Source organism: Silene latifolia, chromosome Y (assembly GCF_048544455.1).
Source record: "Silene latifolia isolate original U9 population chromosome Y, ASM4854445v1, whole genome shotgun sequence".
In the NCBI taxonomy this organism is placed as follows: domain Eukaryota; kingdom Viridiplantae; phylum Streptophyta; class Magnoliopsida; order Caryophyllales; family Caryophyllaceae; genus Silene; species Silene latifolia.
The window spans coordinates 329,553,951-329,576,432 of NC_133538.1; the positions used below are offsets into that span (position 1 = coordinate 329,553,951).

At 36.1% G+C, this 22,482-nt stretch overlaps 1 protein-coding gene across 1 annotated transcript; it reads left to right on the forward strand.

Annotated features, from left to right (window-relative positions):
* The first annotated feature begins 11,830 nt into the window (after positions 1-11,830).
* Positions 11,831-21,549, forward strand: LOC141634287 (succinate dehydrogenase [ubiquinone] flavoprotein subunit 1, mitochondrial-like). The gene is made up of 16 exons (XM_074446512.1): positions 11,831-12,045; positions 12,208-12,366; positions 13,540-13,627; positions 14,522-14,668; positions 14,770-14,910; positions 16,528-16,613; positions 16,725-16,817; positions 16,943-17,006; positions 17,250-17,393; positions 17,993-18,180; positions 18,252-18,426; positions 18,547-18,717; positions 19,930-19,999; positions 20,100-20,220; positions 20,317-20,354; positions 20,917-21,549. Exons 1-16 carry the CDS (start codon positions 11,965-11,967, stop codon positions 21,017-21,019), a joined length of 1,869 nt encoding a protein of 622 aa, XP_074302613.1. The 5' UTR covers positions 11,831-11,964; the 3' UTR covers positions 21,020-21,549.
* The last annotated feature ends 933 nt before the right edge of the window (positions 21,550-22,482 follow it).

Below are 22,482 nucleotides of genomic sequence, written 5' to 3' on the forward strand. Positions count from 1 at the left end.
GCCCACCGACGCTGCTCCACCCGTCACTCAACTGCGATTTCGATTGGTGCGGAGATTATTGAAGGCATCGCCGAGCCGAAAGGTCGGACAGAGAAGACCAAGGAATTGGAGACGTAAGAGAATTGGTGAATGTGGCCTCCGACGCTACGGGAGCGGGTGTGTATGTGAGTGAAGCTCTGAACGCCGAGGCGGAAAAGGATGATGATAAGATTGGGAAGGGTAATGCTGAACCTAGTCTCCAATGTTCAAGTTCAATTGTGGTTTCGCAACACTACACGATCTTTGTACAAGTGGACTCTAAATCTTTGGAATTTAGAGGGCCCGATGCCGGGAGACCGAGAAGGCGGATAATGCTTTGGCGGAAGTTCGAACTCGGAAGTTCCCCCCGCCACTCGCCTTGATGTTCTCTCTCTGCCGAGATATGCGATGCGAGCGCGCGCCAACAACATTATCAAGAGGTTGCAGGAAACGGCGGAGGCGAAACCACTGACGAGCGGGTGTTAAAGGAAAACGAGCGACTGAATATGTATATGCGTTGCGGCAAAGGAATTTATGGACGTAGAATGGACAAGCACGTATATTCTTCTCGCGAAGTAAACGCGCTGTTCGAGGAGCACCCAATATCTGTGCCGATCGTAAATGAGGAGGGTTGGAATAATGAGGAGCCAAATTTGGATATAAGTTCTCGGGGCGGTAGAGAAGGTAGTGGATGGGGCTCAGATCAAGGATCACGGAGGTAATGCCGTGGATGAAGTTATTTAGTTAGAATTACATTTTTCTATCTTAAAGTTACACTTTTGTTATTTACAAGAACACTTTTTTGCCTTAGAATGACACTTTTCTCTCACGCAATTAGACAATTTGTTAGTTAAAATCACACTTTATTCAGTTAGAATTACAATTTTCTCTACTAAAAACTACACTTTTTTAAGTTAAAAATATACTTTTGTAGCTTACAATTACACTTTTGTCTTCTAGAATTAGACTATTTGTAGTTAAAATTACACTTATTTGTGATAAAATAACACTCAATTTTGTTTGAATTATAATTTTGTCTACTGAATTATACTTTCTTCTCTGCCACAGTTACACTTACTTACTGATGATGAAATAACACTATTTTTATTACGATGCGGATTGAGGATGTTGCTTTGAAGTCTTCGGAAGGGACCGTCGAGAGAAGAGAGGTATCACCGACGTTCTTCCGCAGGCGAGAACGTTGACATTCCTATCCCGGTCCCGTCGTCCCTCACAAAGTGATCCGAGCTACCATCCTTTTTTACTTCACTCGAGTGAGCCCTTACCATGCATGGATCACGTCAATGAGAACCTCGGGTGTTCTCTTGATTGTGGGGCACCTAATCCCGATTTGTGCTTTGCGACGAAAAACCTAGCATTCAAATCGGGAGCTCCTAGTGCCAATGTTCGATGATTAGAAATATGTGATTGACTATGCGTTCAATCGATCGACGTGTTTAACGAGTTGTAAGTGTATTATTCTTTACAAGAGCCTCTTAACATTGCTAATTATATATATATATTTGTTGGCTAATTTCATTTTTTCGTTGTAGGGAACAATTGGTCCAATTCAGCGAGTGGTATTTCATTACCCGGGAAGATATTGCAACTTTGAACCCTGGGGAGCAAATCATGACCAGTGTTATTGATGGTTGGTGCTTGCTACTCAACCACATCATGAAACCTTCGGACATATCCCGTTCTTTCTTTGGACTAAGTCACACTGTAAGTTAAAATGTTACCTTTGTGTGTTAAAATTACACATTTGTCCGTTAGAATTATACTTTTTCAAGTTAAAACGTTGGTTTTGTATGTTAAAATTGCACATTTGTCCGTTAAAATGATACTTTTTGCCGTTAGAATTACACTTTTGATTGTTTAAATTATACTTTTAACATCTCCCTTCTGAGTTAATTCTAACACTTTTTTTGGTTAAAGGTTCACTTTATTTGTATAAAATAGTTCTTTTAATTATCTGTTCACGCATTTAACACTTTTCAAATTACAAATCCCCTCGCAATTATGATTTGGGACGCTCAAAAGCTTGGGAAAGTGTTGAACAAAGACGAAGACATTTTTGGTGGTCAGGGATTCATGGGCTGAAATGTGTCGTGCACCATTCCAAACTTTGATACGGACATGGTAGGTAACAAAACATGTAATCTTGTCTAATGGTTTTTAAGTTTTAATTGTTCGATCTTAGCAACACATGGTGCGATCTTTCTCCCGTTTATCCTGGCGACGGTGATCACTACAGCTGCGTGTGCATCAACTTTCTCACCGAGCAGATTGACTACCTCGACAACCGCAAGTACGATGACCCAATAGAAACGCTCCCTTACGGAGGGATAGCGCGTATTTCCGTAAGTGGCCGATATCTACAATTACTCTTTCTTTGTTAAAATTACAGTTTATCCATTTTTGGTTGGAGAAATCCCACTTTTGATTACCCTTTTGTTAGAATTACACTTTTCTTTGCTAAAATTACAATGTAGTATGTTAAAATAACACTTTATCTTGTTAGAATTACACTTTTCTCAGCTAAAATCACACTTTTCTTTGCTAAAATTACAATGTAGTCTGTTAAAATAACACTGTATTTTGTTAGAATTACACTTTTGTAAGCTAAAATAACACTTTATTCTGCTACAAATCCCACTTTTGACCCTTTATTTTGTTAGAATTACACTTTCCTCTGCTACAATCACACTTATGTTAGTTAAAATAACACTTTGTGCTGCTACAATCACACTTTTCTTTTGCTGATATCTTAAAAGTCAACGAATTGTAGTGGGTCGTACTACGTTAACTCAACTAAGTTTTTTGTGTCCAGGCAAATATAATGGGGAAGTATTTGGTGTCTAAAGGGTCATCTAAGGGGGCAAAGGTCAGCGGGTTCAAGATTGTCAACATTGAGTTCAAATTTGCAAGGTCAAGGGTATTCGAGAAATGACTGTGGTGTTTTCATGATGCTACATATGATGTTCTACCGCGGAAGCCCTTTTCAATGTGACCTCGGGAAAGGGATGCTATGAGTTTGTACCGTCCGAGATTGCTGCAACACTCGTCCTCTGTGACATTAACGATGATCGGAAGATATCCCGACCAGGGTTGGTTTTTTCAAAACGACATTGCTGGACATCCGTTGACAAGAAAGTTGAATGTCATTAAGAGGAAAACAGATGATGACATAGGGCGAGTCCACAAAACGTGCTCGCGAATCGAATTTGAAAAGCCCGTTCTGGAGGTGACGCCGGTTGCCATGCGCATTCCATCTGGTCAAGCGCTATCAGCCGTCAAGAGCCATCCCCGTGGAAAGGGGGACGGGTTGGCCGCTTCTCTCGACCGTGGTAGAGGTGGTCTGAACACAAATGTGGTGTCGAAGATGCTCCGGGGCAATCAGGCGTTAATCAAGGATATTAAAAACAGGAGGAAGCATGTAGCCGACTATTGCTTGTTAGATGACCACACTTATGATGAACTGTCATCACGCCGGCTTAATTAACGCCTTCTTTATTCAAGGATACTCAAATTGTTGATGACATTTATTTAACTTTAATTAACGACTTCTTTAATATTACGGAGTGCAGGTGAACAATGTCCTGGTACACCCACACGCAATGCTTCGGAGAAAAGACATTATGTCCTTGATGCCCGAAAACCTGATGTCGTTAGATGTGATCGAGTGCTGGTCGATTTTGATGAACCATTTGGAGAAGGAGGAATATGGCGACCAAATGAGGATGTCATTCTTTGGTATACGTCACATGGTAATTCCATTTATCATTGCATAATATTTATGTCCACTTGTATTACACCTTTGTTGCTTAGAATGTCACTTTTCTTAGTTACAGCGTTTTAATGTGAATGTTTCACTTTAGTTCTTTTAATCCACAAAAGTGTCATTCTAACCGTCTGAAGTGTAATTTTAAGGGACAATAGTGTAATTTTGGGTGACAATGTAAACACAAAGATTCATGTTCATTATTGCCTTTTCAAGGATTTCTTTGTTGCGTATGCTCGGACGTTTGAGCAACCAGGCACACAATCGACAAAATTCTATGACGACACATGCACTGATCCGGACACCTTCATCGTCGACAACCCGCACCGTTAACTTGAAAACAGACTTGCTATTTGTCCCGTTCGCATTAACGACCATTTTGCATGCGTATGTATCAATCACAAATCAAATACAATCGACTTGCTGGACGGGCAAAGGCATTCTCGACTTGAAGAAGTCGCAGATTTGGCAAAGCGGCGCGTTTAATTGTAAGTTATTGTCGATCGCTTTCTTCCGAATGCTATCTTTTTGTTCAATCGGTTTTATAGGGTAATTATGTACATTTGCGGTCTAGCGCGCAGTGAGTGATTATTTAGAATCACGGGATAAGGAAAAGAAGAACACTAGGGCACGGGAAATTCCTAATTATGTGTTGCGCCAGATACCTTTCAGCGGGATGTCACCAACTCTCAACCAACCAGAGTCGGGTCTTTCACCATGATGGCGATGCTCTTATACGAGGGTCTTCCTTTTCAAAGATGAAGATCTCGACAAGAAGAAATCACGGCGCTATTTGGTGATCCAAATTGGTAGCTACCCTCGTTTTGGCAGACATGAACATTTTGCGCGAAGGTGTGCTCGAGAAGGTCAAAGCTTTTGTTAGCACGAAGGACAAACTGTGGAAGGTATTACAACGTAAGCGTGATGCCCCGTCCCAATGTGAAAAAATAACAACCTTAATTTAGTAGTTCTGTTTTTGTTGGAATATTCCCTTGGCTATGTAAACACTTATTTCATATTTTGTACTATTTGCAAATTGTTAGCAAACTTAATGTAGACAGTTATTTTTTGTGTAAATAATCTTACGACATTCTATAAAAGAATGTCTTTTCCTCTCAAGCAAGACGCAGCCACAACTGTCTTGAAATGTATCTACTTCAACAATATAGAGTAATATGTTAGCTAAATCATCGAAGAAAGTGTGACTGTAATACACAAAATTGTAATTGTAACCTTAAGAAGTGTAATTCTAACAGGCCATATCGGATGATTTACCTTACATTACATAAAATATAAATGTAATTTTAAAAGACAAAAGTGTCATTTTAGTAGTTTTATTTATGAAAAGATAGTAATGTTGTTTTACCTATCTCAAAGATGTTGCGATAATAATCGTGTACTTTGAAGAACATAATTTGTCATGATAGTCAAGCGTTACATTTTTTAACTTAAAATTGCATACTTTGAAGAACATATTTACACTTACAAAAGTGTAGTTTTAGTAGAGAAAATTGTAATTCTAATCAATAAAGTGTGATTTTAACTAACAAATTGTCTAATTACAAAGAGAAAAGTGTCATTCTAAGGCAAAAAAGTGTTATTGTTATAAATAACAAAAGTGTAACTTTAAAATAGAAAAATGTAATTCTAACTAAATAACTTCATCAAAATACATTGTAATACCAACGGCGACCAGTTGTCTTCTGGCGTTTGATGTCTAAACACAATACGAAACATCATGTTGTACCTCGTATTTTGTGTAGACATCCCAAAAAATTGCACTACTTATTACGTCTTAAGTTGATTATTCTAAGATGGTTGCTTCTTCATCTTCTTCGTCTTCTTCTCCTTCTTCTTCGTCTTCTCCATCTTCTTCTTCTTCCGACGAGGTTTCGACGATTGCGAGTCCGGCGGGTGCTCGAAATGGGTTAGGGCAGTTCCTTTTGTCATGGTTAGCTAATCGCTTGCAGTTTTTACACATACGTTTTGGCTTCCTTGCCAAAGCAACTGCTTTTTCCTTCTTCGACAACATTCTCTTTCCGCTCCCTTTGTTCTTGGATTTCTTGGGCGGCAAAATGGTTATCTCCTCAGTAGGAGAACATCCAAGAATTTTCTCCAACTGTTGACGTTTATTCAATGGTGATCCTAATGGTGAGAGTTTCTCCTTAAACTGTCTAATTAGACACGAGAAGTTCTCGACATCATTCTTCAATTTGCCCATGAGCAACCCAACTCGTCGATGAATCTCCGACCACATTACTGACATCGCAATCTGTTTTCCATCTATTATATCAATGTCCTCAGTTGCTTCACCATTACTATCGAATATTTTAGACAACCTTGCATCTTTACACCATCTTTTAACAATACATTCTTCCTGAATAATCTTCACTCCGTTTGATGAGTAAATCCATATGACATGCCTAAGAAATGATGCCTTTCCTCTCAAGCATTCTGCAGCTACAAGTGGCTTTCAGTGTATCTAGTTCAACATTATAAAGTAATAGGTTAGTTAAATCAGTCAGACGAAAGTGTGACTGTAGTAAAACACAAAAAGTAGCATTTTAAACAATAAAATTGTGATTCTAACGGATAAAAGTATAACTTTAATCAATTTGTAATTTTAACTACCCAAAGTGTAATACTAATCAATAAAAGTGTTATTCTAACTGATTAAAGTATAACTGTAGCAACCCAACGTATTATTTTAACAACCCAACGTATAATTCTAACAACCCTAGGTGTAAATCTAATCAACAAAAGTATAATTTTAACGGATAAAAGTATAATTTTAGTAAACAAATGCTACAAATGATACCTGGCGTATGTGACCTCATAATTTCTCTCCTCGCTTGCATCTCTTACAGTGGTCACTTCTAAAGAGCCACACTCAGTGAATCCTCTACTTTTACAAGTACCAATTGACCACTTGGCCTCTTCTTTAAATTCCTCGAATACTTTATGACTGTACACTTCCGCCCCGTGCACTTCAATAGCTAGATGAGTTGATATTTCAGGGAAACTGTGTCTGTTATTACGATTGTCAACTGTTTCGTGTGTGTCTTTGCTGGTCCATCACGCTGTCAAAACGCATCGTAAACTCAACTAATGTTCCTGACTTACTCTCAAATCTCTTAAAAAAACTATTTTCGCTCTCTGATCTTTGGGTTGTCCTCATAACACCTCCCATATCTAGGTCCCTACAATGAGCCATAACCCACTGCCTCCTTTTAGCGAACATTTCTTGGAACTACCAATGTTATTAACATTGTGTTCCCTGCCAATTTCTTCCCATTTTGCATCGAACTCTGCCGGTTCAATGTCTTCATCCCAGATTATGGCATTCAATTTCTTTAGAAACACTGAATAATCATCTCTCGCCATTCCATACTTGCTTGGAACCTTGTTCATGATATGCCACATACAATAGCGGTGGCGCGTTTGTCTTGAACACCAATGGCACCGCTTTAAGAATACCAAAGATCCCGATCGGTGATAATGTACTTAGGCTCTTTGCCACCCATCGCACCCAAGAAACGGGTGAACACCCATTTAAACGAGTCTGCATCTTCATGAGCAACAAGCGCTCCACATAAAGTGACTGACCGTTTATGATTATCAACCCCCGTGAAAGGTGTGAATGACATGTCATACTTATTGGTGGAATACGTCGGATCGAATGACACTGCATCCCCAAAAACTGAGTAGTTCCTTCTAGCGATCCCGTCCGCCCATATAGCTTTACTAAGGCTACCGTCAGAATCAACATCATAGTCAAAGAAGAACCCTGGTCTAGTAACAGCCAATTCCTTAAAGTGGTCCACGAACATCTGACCGTCCCGTTCATGAATGTAGCATTTCACATCCCTGTGAAAGTTCTTAAAAGAATTCAAACTAGCACCGATGTTTTCAAACCCATTAACATGTTCCTTCAGAATTTTGTACGTCTTCGTAGCTCCTATCTTCAGCTGTTGATTAATGACAATCTTTTAGATTTACAGATATCATTCATCAAAAACATAATTAAAACAGATACAAATATATCAGTTCAAAAAAAGAAAATTGTTGTTTTAACAATAGAAAATGTAATTGTAGACGCAAAAAGTGTAATTTTAGATGACAAAAGTGTAATTCTAACAAAATAAAGTGTAATTTTAATCAAGAAAAGTGTAATTCCAATCAACTCACCTTGAATTATAAAGGATTATCATTTTGTGATAGTCTCATTATGTTGCATGACAACTTTTGAAACTCTCTATCTCTTGCTGATAGAGAAAACAGATACAAATGTATAAGTTCAAAAAAAGAAAAGTGTTCTTTTAACAAGAAAATATGTAATTGTAGACGCAAGAAGTGTCATTTTAGTTGACAAAAGTGTAATTCTAACAAATTACTGTGAAATTATAACATAAACAAGTGTAATTTCAATCAAGACAAGTGTAATTTTAATGAACTCACCCTTGAATTATAAAGGATTATCATTTTGTGATAGTCTGTTATGTTGCATGCCAACTTTTGGAACTCTCTATCTCTCGGGCGATACGAGTTCATGGTTGTGCCCACCGTGGAATCACAATTCGTAATTCCCCTTCATCAAGAACAGCCTAATCCTCGCTTTGCAACCAACACGCCTGACTTTGTGTCTCCTACCTGAGTCCTGGCCGCCACTACACTCCAATTGTCCCTTCTGTTTGAACCCCTCCCGGTTGCAAACCAACAGTTTAGATTTGATCTCGCCTCCACGCCATCTCTTAGTTGTGTACTTACGCACATCAAAACCACAAGCAACAACGCATAAATTCTATAAAATGTCACTGCTTCCTCTATTTCCAGGAATTCCTGACCAACATACGGGGTGAACTTAGCTTCAACATCTTTGCAAAATTCTTCTTCGTTCGGCTTTTGTTTTCCATTGTGCTCAATATTATCTGACAATAGCGTAATAATTATCAATTGTTTTCATAACAACTTAAAGTAACCCATATATTTGTTCAAATTATATATTTCTTAAAATTAGACTTTTCGTAGTTATAATTACACTTTTGCCTGTTAGAATTATACTTTCTACTATTACAATTATAGTTTATAAAGTTCCAGTTTTTCTGTTACAATCAACCCTTTGGTTGTTAAAATTACACTTTTCTTTCTTACAATTATACTTGTTTCTATTAGAATTACATTTTGAAAACTCGTTAAATTGTCTTTTGCAATCACACTTTTGCCTGTTAAAATTACAGTCCAATCTGTTAGAATTATACTTTTTATTATTACAATTATAGTTTATAAAGTTGCAGACTTTTACATTATAATCAACCCTTTGGTTGTTAAAATTACACTTTTCTTTCTTACAATTATACTTGTTTCTATTAGAATTACAGTTTGAAAACTTATAGAAATTGTCTTTTGCAATCACACTTTTGCCTCGTTAAAATTACGATCAATGTTAGAAATATACTTTTTATTATTACAATTATAGTTTATAAAGTTGCATGACTTTTTCTCATTACAATAAACCATTTGGTTGTTATAATTACACTTTTGTATGTTACAATTATACTTGTAATTATTACAATTACGCTTTGAACACCGACATATTTCGTCTCTTACAATAACACTTTTACCCGTTAAAATTATACTTTTATCACATACAATTACGCTTTATAAGTTATACTTACGATATTGACAATTTTAATTTAAGATACAAATATTACACTTTTGAAATTCAATTCTACCATACTAATTACAATAATACTTTGGTGGCTTACATTCACACCTTTTGCGCTTAAGATTACAATTTCATCGAATTCACTGTTATAAATTTCAAGCCTGACACTATGATGTTGAACTTATTATTCACAGAGTTTAACTTCCATCATGGAGAAGTTTAACAGATTTTACATCATAAAAAACAAGCTTCAAAAACACTTCCTCGTCATATTTAAAGAACTATTAATATCTAACCTAATGTTTTCATAACAATATTAGATATTAAGGACTAAAAACAATATTATATATAAACTAACATGAAGAAAATAAAAAATAAACAATCCAATCATTACCATGGCCAAATGGAACCATTTGCAAATCCGTCATTTTTTACGTTGGACGTTGGTCTTGTTGTTTGTCTCTCAGCTTCGAGGATAATAATGGAAGATGCTCAAGGATAATAATGGAAGATGATCAAGGAAGCTGATAAAGGAAGATGGGAAATGAAGAAAGTAGGATTCGCTCTCAATTTTCGCCAGTTTGATGAGTATTTTTTTTTTCAAATTGTGTTTTGGTGGAGTATGTCTAAGAAATGTGTTGAGGAAGGTTGTTGAGTGATTATGCATGTGTTTGTGTGTGCACAGTGGGTAATAGCAAGTTGTACTGACACAACCATTCTCTTTCCTGCTCACCCTATTTCCTTTTTTTTTTTCACGCCTATAATGGGCTTAAACTAGGCAAATCTCCACTCTCCATTCTTCTAATCCAAGGGCCCTAATAAAGACTTAGGGACTCAAAAGATATTAAGGACTTAGAAGAACTTATCACTATATATATATATATATATATATATATATATATATATATACATATATATATATAACTGGGTTGAAGCGTTGTGGATGCGCCACGTGTCAACCCAGCCTTAAATACAAGTATTAATTACAACAGCACATTAAATACAAACATAATAAATGCTGTATAAATCTCAGCAAAATATTAATTATAGTTTAATAAATTTTATTATAAAATTACATTAAATAATTACAGTGATTTGATTCTAAATTTATTAAAAAACTATTTTGATAAAAATTCTAAAATGTAAATAATTACATTCATTGCTAAAAATGCTTCAAATTGAGTATAATTTTCATTGTACTTATTGAAATATTTTTTATTTGTAGAGATGATTAAAGTGAGTGTCTCATAATATTTTATGTTTACGTAAAAAGATATTTTGAGAAAGTTATAAAACTTAAACCATTAAATCCTAAGAAAAATATATTTGGAAGAGTCGTTGTATTTCTTAAAAACATAACTTAAAGAAAACTACTAAGAGATAAGTTTTTATGTGGGAATGAAAAAAAAAATATTGCGAGAAATTGAATACATATGGGATTTTGATAAGTTTAAATAGTGTGATAACGAGTATGTGTACGAGTATGTATGTACACAGTGATCGCGAGTGCATTTGAATAATCAAAACAAAAGTAATGATTATTAAATAATTGATATATTACTATAAACGACATGGAAAAAGTAGAAGAAACGTTACATTTTTCTTTAATATCTTCAATTAAAATATATATAAGTCAAGTATAAATATTGATTATGACTAACTAAATATTACTTTTAGTTAAATACTTTATATGTTATGAAGTATCTTTTAAATACTTTGAAGTTAAACCTCAAAAAATATTATTTGAGAAAGTTTAACCTATTTTATTTACAGGAAAACTCTTAAACATCATTTATATATAGTTGTTTTAAAATATAAAAGATGCAATTTTTATAGATATGTTTGACACATAATACATGCAAGACACAATCAAACATTTGAATACGTTGAATTTGAACTCTATATGTTTGATACATAAATATCACACGTTGTACATAAAAAATAAAAAATTACATAAAATTATATTCAAATCATTTTGAACAAATATTAATTGATTTGGAACATAACTATCTTGAAATGATATAATTTGAGAACTTAATGTTGATTGTTGCATTATTTGAATAGATTTTATTTTAATTAATATAATATTTGACCAGTGACAAAATAATTTATAAAACGTTGATCATGCATAATTAATTATCACTTATTAGTTTTAATTAAAATTATATGTATTTTATTTTAAAACATTGAAGTTAAACCTAAAAATAATTTATTTGAGAAAAAATAATTTATTTTTATTTATAAGTAAAAATATTAAAGATTATATATAAATTATGTTATTTTTCTTCAATTATAATAATAAAATTTTAAAACAGGCCGCGTAAAGCGCGGGATACTGCATAGTAAAAAATAAATAGAGACATTAAAACCTCGAACTCATTTTCGCAACGTCGCCTCTCGGCTCTCCCGCTTTCCCTGACTATATATTCCCGTCCGCCATTAAAATTAGTATAGAGAGAGAACCACAAAGTTCCGTCATCACAACAATACAACAATCATGTGGCGATGCGTTACTCGAACTTTTCGCCCTCATTCGTCGTCCACTTCTCCGATCTCTAGATTCTTCTCCTCTAATCCGGTAACTGCATCTTTCTTTCCAACTTTTTGATCTTCAATATTGAATTTGTTTTTCATTTAGGTCTCAATCGCGCGATCTTTGATTGAATTGATTGTATTTGTATCGAATTCGATTCGATATCGATTTGATGTAATGGGATTGGGATTGGATTTTGTGTGGCAGAGTGGAGGGTATACGGTGGTGGACCACGCGTACGATGCGGTGGTTGTAGGTGCAGGAGGCGCAGGTCTTCGTGCCGCCATTGGTCTTTCGGAACACGGTTTCGACACCGCTTGTATAACTAAACTCTTTCCGACGCGGTCTCACACCGTGGCCGCTCAGGTACTTTTTCCGCTTTTTGATTCATTATGTTCTCTCCTTTTGCATAATTTTGGTAGCCTAGATTTGCTTTTGCTTCTTATTGTGACTTGTGAATTGCCGCTTTTTGATTGATTGCGTATCTTATTTGGCGTATTTTTGGTTTCTTACTTATAGGAGCAATATTTTTCGTTTTTTTGTATGAATTTTTGCATTTTGATCGATTATGTATATCCTTTGGCGCAATTTTGTCGCCTAGATTTACTTTTGTTTCATATAGTAAGCCTTTTATTAGTGTGAATCGTGAATTTTTTTGCATTTAATTGATTGTGTATCTCATTTGGTGGAAATTTGTGGTATTGATTTATATTTTATTTCATTTTTGTATCGTGACTTGTGACTTTTCAGCGTTTTGATTGCTATGTATCTCATTTGTCGCTGTAGTGTAGCCTTGACTTATTTTGCTTCATGTAGTGTTGCATTTTTGTGTTGTCACTTGTGAATTTCAACATTATTTCATGTTTAGAAGTGAGATATGAAGGTTTGTTGAACCTAACTTCCGTATTGTTTCATGTTTTAAAGTTAAAATAGAATGTTCGCTGAAACTGATCGATTGTTCATATCCTAGGAAGCTAAAGGGTGATAAGGTTCTGCCCTAGTAATTAACAAGTTTAGGTTTTATACAATCTCAAAATTTGTTGTTAGAAGTTTTTTTAACATATTCTACTACTGATGACAAAGTATTAGCCTTTCAGGGTTTTGTAGATGTTCTTTGTTGCTGTATAAAATGGCACAAGAAAGTTTACATTGTAAATTGCATGTAGGTGTTTTGATGATTCGTTTCAAGTATGCAGCTGTTAGATATGACCCATGCCAGTGCTAATTTATATAGTTTTCGCCTGTCCGCTTGTTACCTTCTTGGTGCTGTTGAACCTAGTAGGCGGAAAATATAGTCCATTTTCATTCCCTGGAGTTTATTTGTTTTCCCTTTTCAAAGGAAATTCCATTTAGTTATTTTCTATGTTGAACCTTTTTTAAAAGCAGCATGAATGTCATTCTCTGTATTTTTTTTGAGAGAAAAACCCTCTCATACATGTATATTTTAAGGGGCTACGAGCATGTTGGTTACATTAATAATGCTTGTGCTGGTTACTTGTTTAGTGATTGTCTAAAAGCATTCTTTGTGATTTGTTGCAGGGTGGAGTCAATGCTGCCTTGGGTAATATGACTGAAGATGATTGGAGGTGGCACATGTACGACACAGTGAAAGGAAGTGACTGGCTAGGTATGTGCACTTATCTTTGTCTTTGATAATATTTTTATAGCTTTGTTTGTCTTACGGAAAACTATTTCAGTCCAAAAAAACTCTTTGAACGTAGATTATGTTTTCTAGATGAAACTATGAAAGTAGAGTTTCATACCTTTTTTTTTGTTCAATTATATTTGAAAAAGGAAGGGATTAGGGTGTGGTCAGACGAAAATAGGTGGTCGTTGTGTTAAATGTCATTTGGAGAACACCTTTCTGAATTTGAGTTTATGTGAATGTGTTAGTGGAAGCTCTTTTGTAGGATAGTAATAAGACAGTCTAATTTTTTTGTTTCCTTAATCTGTCCAATGTCTGTAATTGCGTTTCACTCTCTAATCCTTTCTCATCGGAAGGCTGGAAGTTTTGTAAAACACCATTGTTCTTTGTCGATTACAAGTGTCATTTTGTTTTCAGCCTTTACTTGACCCCTTAAATTTTCATTTTGAGAATGACACCATTGTTCCTTGTCGGTTATCAAAGGATAAATGTACTACTTCAATGCAATAGGAGTTCTATTATATCTAATTTTAATAGGTGGACCTTTTTCTTTCTAAAGGTTTGTTTACTTCTCAGCCATTGCCTTTATCACTTTATGATTTCCTCTCATCAGTCTTCACCTCCTTTAGACTTCAAAACTGAGAACAAGTTGGATTCTGGAGTTTATTCATTTTTTTTTTTGACATCTTTTGGCTAGTGACATCTTTTCGCATTTTGAGGGGTGCGTTCACCCATGGACAGTTCTAAAGGATGATTCATGTCAGCCGACCCCAAATCATTTTGGGATTAAGGCTCTGATGTTGTTGTTGTTGTTTTGGCTAGTGGGATTCTGCATTTCTCATTCTTCTGACATATGGGAAACTGTTTGCCTTATAGGTGATCAGGATGCTATACAGTACATGTGCAGAGAAGCACCAAAAGCTGTGATTGAGCTTGAAAATTATGGCTTGCCATTTTCCCGTACAGAAGATGGTAAAATATATCAGCGTGCATTTGGTGGTCAAAGCTTGAATTATGGGAAAGGTACGAGTCAAATATCAATGGTATACTTTACATTGCTTAAATTTCATATTTAGTTGCCGCTCTCGGAAAAATTCCTTATTTTCTTTTTGTTGTAATTTTAGGAGGCCAAGCATATCGATGTGCATGTGCAGCTGATCGAACTGGGCATGCTCTGCTGCATGCTCTGTATGGGCAAGCAATGAGACACAACACACAATTTTTCGTTGAATATTTTGCCTTGGATCTTATTATGGATGATGCAGGTAAGTTAGTATCCCCTTTTACCCTCTTTGAACAAAGTTTATATATGTCTCAGTTGCTTCGAGCTACAACTTTGATAATTAAAATTTGATGAGTTGTTTAATGACAGTATTGCTTCCTGCGGTGTTGACAATTGGAGGAGATTAGGCTTCATTGACTGTACATAAGTTGGTCAAATGATTGGCATTTTGGCTGCGAATCAATATATAGGATTGTGGGGCCCATTAAAATCCTTTTCGTGCCATATGAAATGGATTTTTGACATTTGGACTGTGCACCATCTACTGTAAAATAAGTTAGAGTGACACATTTTAATTCTCTATTGAAGGGTTACTTGCGCTTATAGTCTGTTGTTGTGGCCTTCTGGGTACTGGGTAATTAATCAGAACCACAAATCATGCAAAAAAGTGTGACTTATCATGTGTCACTCTTATTAGTAATTCTAGATATGTTATGTAACTAATTTGCACTACAGTGTTGCCACTCTGACTCTTAGGAGGTGTTTGGTTGGGGGTGTTGGAATGGAATGGAATGGGGTTGAGTCATTCAAGTGTTTGGTTGGGGCATTTTGGAATGGAGTTAGAATCCTGATGGATTCTAATTCCACCATTCCATGCCCACCTTCCCTCTCAAGTTTCTAACTCCATTCCCTCTCCATACAATGCTAAAGTGAACCAAACAAAAATTATATGTATGGGGTTCTAAATCCATCCCCCCATGCTATCTCATTCCATTGAATCCATTCCAATCCATTCCGACCTTTTGAACCAAACGCCCCCTTAAGCATCTATGAAAATAGCAATTGCTAATCAGAACCTCTAGGCAAACTTGTTTGTCAGTCTTGCTGCGTAGTTAAAAGAGCACATCGGGCACACTTATTTCCAAGGCTTGGTGAGGCACTTAATAAAATGGCTCGGTGCGCCTTAATTGCTTCTTGTAGATTAAGGCGCACCTAACTAGACGCACCACTATGCAAACTCTATTTTTCTTCTATTTCTTTTGTTATTCCTTTTTCTTTGCCACATTATCCATCTCTTTTACTCCTTCACGTGTTAGTCCTCTTTATTAGAAAAAAGACTATTGTTGCAAACAATTTTATTTTGAAAATACGATGATTTTTCAAAAACAGTCAGCTCGCCTTGCGTTTAGAGAGTCAACTTCACCTTGCCCTTTGTCGCTCGTCGTGGCAGGCCCTTGTCGCCTGAGTACGCTTTGTGCCTTTTAAAACGAAGTCTTTTTGTTTAATTTTTACGAAGAATTGTCATTCTCGTGATTAATTGGGAACACAGGCTGTGTCTGTAGCAGTTTTGTCAGCCAAAGCTGTGAATGCCGTAAAGTATTTTTTATGGCATCCATAATCCATTCAGGGAAACTGTATTTGTTTTTTTTGATTTCCAACACATGATATCCTTCTGTTACAGGCTCTTTTTATCTTATTAATACTATACCTCGTATGTGTTACTCAATGTAAGACAACTACTTAATCCCTGTCTAAATTGTTCAAGCAAGTGGTTTTCTAATTTATGGTCTATGATAAAATCCTTTTATGTAAATCTCTGTATAAAATGATGTTGCTTGGTCTTTTGTAGAATATTTCTGATTTATGATATCTGTCTCAGGTGAGTGTCAAGGTGTAATTGCACTGAACATGGAAGATGGAACTTTGCATAGATTCCGTGCTAAATCAACAGTTTTGGCTACTGGGGTATTTGCTATATACCCTGATTTTAGAAATCTTTATTTTACCGAGAGGACATTAATATCATGATTTTTTGTGATTTTTTTCCCCAATATTCATTTTTCAAATTTTTTGCAGGGATATGGTCGAGCATATTTCTCTGCAACCTCAGCACACACATGTACAGGAGATGGCAATGCAATGGTTGCTCGTGCTGGCCTTCCCTTGCAGGTTGATAGCTCTATCTGTTTTGCTAGTATCTTATTAGATATTCTAAAGCAATGCAAACCATTTATAACATGGTTGATACTTTTTTCTGTTGAATACTTCACCTTAACATCGTTTGTGTATTTCAGGATCTTGAATTTGTGCAGTTCCATCCAACAGGTATCTATGGAGCTGGCTGCCTGATAACAGAAGGTTGGCAGTTAGCGCTTTGGTCTTTTTTTTTTTTTTTTTTCCAAATTGCAAACTCATTATTTTACTGCTTGATGGAATCAAGCTGTATTGGATTTATCCTGGAATTTGCCTTTCTAACTCTCCACAGTTGCTTACTGTTTTCCAACAGAAGTGCTCTTTTTTTTGGCTCTTCAATGAATTTAATTTATTTTGATTTTAGTTGATTAAGATGATATTATCTAAAGATTTCATGTTTCCACCTAGGGTCCCGTGGCGAAGGTGGAATTCTCAGAAACAGTGAGGGTGAGCGGTTTATGGAAAGATATGCTCCAACAGCAAAGGATCTGGCATCAAGAGACGTTGTTTCTAGGTCCATGACAATGGAGATTCGTGAAGGGCGTGGTGTTGGTAAGATAAGATCTATACCATTTACTAAAAATAACTGATCACTGCTAATGCATAATCTCGTTGGTCTCCTCTTGTTATTTATAAAAATGGGACATGAGTTTCATTGTAGAACGGTTGTTTGTGTACATATTGATGTTTTCTAGCTCTTTAACCTCTGTTGGCGGGACCCTGCTTACGGTAATGATGCTCTTGTTATCTGTATGGATCTATTGTCTGACAAGGTGATTTGATGTTACTTCAAGCTATGTTACTCTGACTCGTCTGAGAAGTGTCGTGCCCGACAAGTATCAAAGTTCTAACTTGTTGCGTCGGACGTGCGGCACGCTTCCAAAGTAAAGTGTCGGAGTAATAAGACTTCAAGACATTGTCATTTATCTGGTATACTAGATACCATCTATCATGTGTTTCCCTTGCTGGTTTCATATCTTATGTTATAGACCTCATTAGCCCATCCATGGTGCCAGTATTGTTTTTTTTTTTTCTTTTTTTGTTTACTTGAGTGGTAATCTGTAGTACTACATTCCACTTATTAATTAAGCCTACTTGTATGTCACGTCGGTTTTCTTATATGAACGTCATTTTGATCTTGTGCTTGACAGGACCATTGAAGGACCATATCTACCTCCACTTAAATCACTTGCCCCCAGAAGTACTAAAGGAAAGACTTCCTGGTATTTCCGAGACTGCTGCTATTTTTGCTGGGGTTGATGTTACAAAAGAACCGATTCCAGTGTTACCAACAGTTCATTATAATATGGGTGGTATCCCTACAAACTACCATGGAGAGGTAACAATAGTTCAAGCTTGCAGGATCTGTATTATTTCCAGGTTCCATAATCTAACATGTTGGGCCCTTAGGTTGTTACCATCAAAGGTAATGACCAGGATGCAGTGGTTCCTGGATTAATGGCTGCTGGAGAGGCTGCATGTGCATCAGTTCATGGTGCTAATAGGCTGGGTGCAAATTCTCTTCTTGATATTGTTGTCTTTGGCCGAGCTTGTGCTAACAGGATTGCGGAGATCAATAAACCAGGTATGTAATTGTACTAGTAAATAGCCATCTGCTGGCCTTAGGCTTGCTAGCTGACTCATCGCACCTGGTGATCAGTTAGTATCATTTGTCAATACATGCTTATATATTAGTGCCTTGCAGGGGAGAAGCTCAAGCCTTTGGCTAAGGATGCTGGAGAAAAGACTATTGGGTGGCTGGACAAATTAAGAAATTCAAATGGCTCTCTACCAACTTCTCAAGTTCGTCTGAACATGCAACGGATTATGCAAAATAATGCTGCCGTTTTCCGGACACAAAATACCTTAGAAGAAGGTCTGTTATTTCACTCATGACTTGTGATGGGTCTATTTGATCAGTTCTGTTTTGTGTTGTACCTAAAATGTTTGATAGTTCGGAGATTTCATTAGTTGGTGGAATTTTTATGTAGATATATCAGTGATCAGGATCGTCTTGTTTTGTTGCCAATTATGTATCCTCTTGGTAATATTGTAGCACTTCTTAAACCTAGAAAGAACAACGCAGGATACTATTTCTGCTCCTGTGCTGGATTGCGTTTATTTCTTCTTTATCAATGTTACCACTTCTTAAATCATTTCTTGAATTGTTAGCACTTCTTAAACATAGTAAGTATGTAGCCACAATGTTACTTCTTGGTGTCCACATGAAGCTTTCTGTGATGATGGTATTTGCCTTGCTATATTAAGCTTCCAGGCGTTTTTGAAAGTTTAGGTGACATTTCGTTCTGATCTCCAACGTTTACGATCCTCATTCTCGTACTTCTGATTTTAGGGCAGGGCTCTATTATTGAGATCAGGTCAAGTTTGAAACTTTAGGTGATATTTCTAAAAGTTAAGTCAGAGGGGTGTGAGATCAATGAAATATAGATGGAGATCAAGGATTTTAAACACATGTAACTTATTTTTTTAATTTGTTCTAGTCCCTAAAAAGTAAGGAGTAGGCTTTGTACTCATTGGATATGGATGTTTCCCTCATTGAGGCCACTCCTTGCCTTTTTGGAAACTCCATTTCCAGCTGAAACTCAAGTCTTTTTTGGGGTGGTTTTACAGTTGGAATCTAGCAAATTTACAAAGCGACATTTCTTGTTGCTTCCTTTTGTGGATAAATTTTTTCATCGTAATTCGAGGCCGTGATAATATTTGTTTCTTCCCTTCTTTTGGATGGGTGTTCGTCCTCCTTTTCTCCCTTTTTATACTCTTTATTTACCCTTTTAACGGAAATATATAAGGAAGTTGAGAGGAAAGAACAAAAGATGGATGATTGAACAAAGGAAAAGAAATAAGAGCGGAAGTTAGCGTAATATGTAGGATAATCGATTTTTTGTTTTCCTTCCGCCGGTTTGCTTCACTTGGCAGACCTCTCATTCATATATTTTATATGTTTTGTTTTATTTTGGGCTGAACTTTTTGCTGGCTTTTGAGTGACTCTACTTCAATGCTGGTCGTCTGCTATTGAAGTTCTCTTATTCATTCTGATAAGTTGTTTTTTCCTATTTATTTTCTGCAGGTTGTCAATTGATTGATAAGGTTTGGGATAGTTTCCATGATGTTCAAGTGAAGGATCGCAGCCTCATATGGTATGTTTCATTTCTTTCATATGATACTTTTGCTTTCTGACAACTTCTATTATGTTTTGCCCTCTTATGTATGAGTTTGCAAATTTCTTCTTCTTTTCAGGAATTCTGACTTAATAGAAACCCTAGAGTTGGAGAATTTGCTGATTAATGCTTGTATTACGATGCACTCTGCTGAGGCCAGAAAAGAGAGCAGAGGAGCCCATGCGCGGGAGGACTTTTCGGTTAGTTAGGCTGCAACCTATCCATCTACTTTGTTTTCCAAAAAGTGTTTCATATGGTTTTGTTGTTTAATGATATGATTTACTTTGGTCTTGCAGAGTAGAGATGACGAGAAGTGGATGAAGCACTCTCTAGGGTATGTTACTTATTTATCCATTGTTCTATCTTCCAGAGTTTTAATTAAAATAACAGGATGTTGGCTCGTTTTACGTTTTGTCATTCACAGCTTGATTGTTTATCTGTATTTGACAAGTTTTGTTACACCCTGATTCTTACCTGTTCTAAAGGCTGTTAAAAATATCTAAGTCAAATTTCTATTAAGATCCTCTTAGTTGGCATGCTAATTCCATTAACTGAAGTTAGGAATTCAAGATTATTCCAAGTATCCTACTGTGAGTACTGTCCATTTGGTTCCCGAATCTGTTCTTCCTGGCCTCTATGGGAAACCGGAAACATACCATCATAGTTTGCCTTGTTAAATTTGCGTAGACACTAATTTTTTTTTTTAAAATAGAACATAAGTGGGCTACCAGAGTACCAGCTAGGTGTTTGCTGATTTTGCCTTGTTAGTTGGTTACTAGATCTCTTGCTTTGAAAACCGGCTATTTTTTATGGTGTAGCCATATAGTAATAATGTAGAAGTTCCATCATTTTCACTGCATGACTCAATCATGTTATACTCTATTCTAAAAATGCAGATACTGGGAGAACGAGAAGGTCAAGCTAGATTACCGTCCGGTTCATATGAACACTTTAGATGATGAGGTGGAAGTTTTCCCTCCTAAAGCCCGTGTCTATTGATGTAATATTCTTTTGAGGTCTGCCTTCTACCACAAATAGAATGATTAGAGGGAGGGGACATAGAACGACCTGAAATGAAAATAAAGCCGATGGGGTATTTATTTGGAAGGGGTTTCATCTTCTTATAGAAGCCACCCAACCAGGTAAGGCATTGTCGTTGCCTAATGAATTTTGCGAGTCTTCCAACAATAATGTTTTTACAGAAGTAATTGTTTGGATAAAACGGAACAGTGTCGAAGACACCAGTGAACTTGTATTTGTGAAATTGTGATTCATAAACGCAGAAAGGTACTCGCAAGGAGTAATTAGATGCATCTTCCTACACACCTTATGTTGTATTGCTTATGGGACTGAATCCTCCATTAGTTAGCTCTGCTATTTGTGTACTTGTGTCCAACCTTGTTTAGTCAACTGGTCTGCTGATTTATATACACTTTTGTTTATGCTATTTTGGACCTTTTGATCATACCGTTTGATTTTTACGGGCAGTTGGATTATTATATAAGAAGTATGGGATCATTCTATGCCAATCATAACTACTCTTGCTCAAGTAGTTTTAGACACTAATTTGTAGGTGATGATTACTTTTCATGTCTATTTTTACTGTTGAGAATTGATATGGGAAACCAGAATAAATTTGCTCATTTTATCGTTTTTTTTTTTTTCTTTTTCCACTCATAGTAGGCATAAATGATACTGTAAGAACTTTGTCTACATGAGTTTCTAGCTCGCACATGGTACTTCCTCCAAGTTTTTCTAGGTAAGGGGTTCTACGTGACCCTCTCTGATGAGAGCATGTTTTGTTCCATTTTCTGTGCCACCAAAATAGGACTGATGATCCAATCTAAGAATTTTTGAAAATGCGGGACTGCCTTTAAATTGAACTAGTATTTTCTAAAGACATTTTGCAAGGCCAGCAGCAGTCAGCAGATGCTCGCCGCTATTGAATCAGTTAATGTGGGTATTTGAACCAGTGTCTCTAGCGAATGGATCTGCGGAGGCACATAGAAAAATACAATCAGACTATAATTTTTCAGTTAGTCTTACTATAGATGGATATATCCATCTAAAGTGAAAGACTATGTTTAAAGTGGTGACATTTTTGAGTCGCACCATGCAACTTGTTGCAAGTGGGTGTATATTTAGCCCGTCTATAATTATAGACGGATATCTCCCGTTTATAATGAGAATTTGTAATGCAACTAAAAAATGTAGTGTTGAATAGATGACAGATTATACCGAAGATATCTTAGTCTAGTGGTTAAGACGGAGGTATTGTGGACAATAGGTCCTAGGTTCGAATCCCCCCTCTATTGTAATGCGGACTAAAGGGATTGACCAGAAAAAAAATAGATGACAGATTATTATACAACTAAAAGAATACTAAAAATTAGTCTTCATTACCATCATTACCGATTAAGAATTGTAGCAATTATTTTCTTATACAATCTAGTGATAGGATA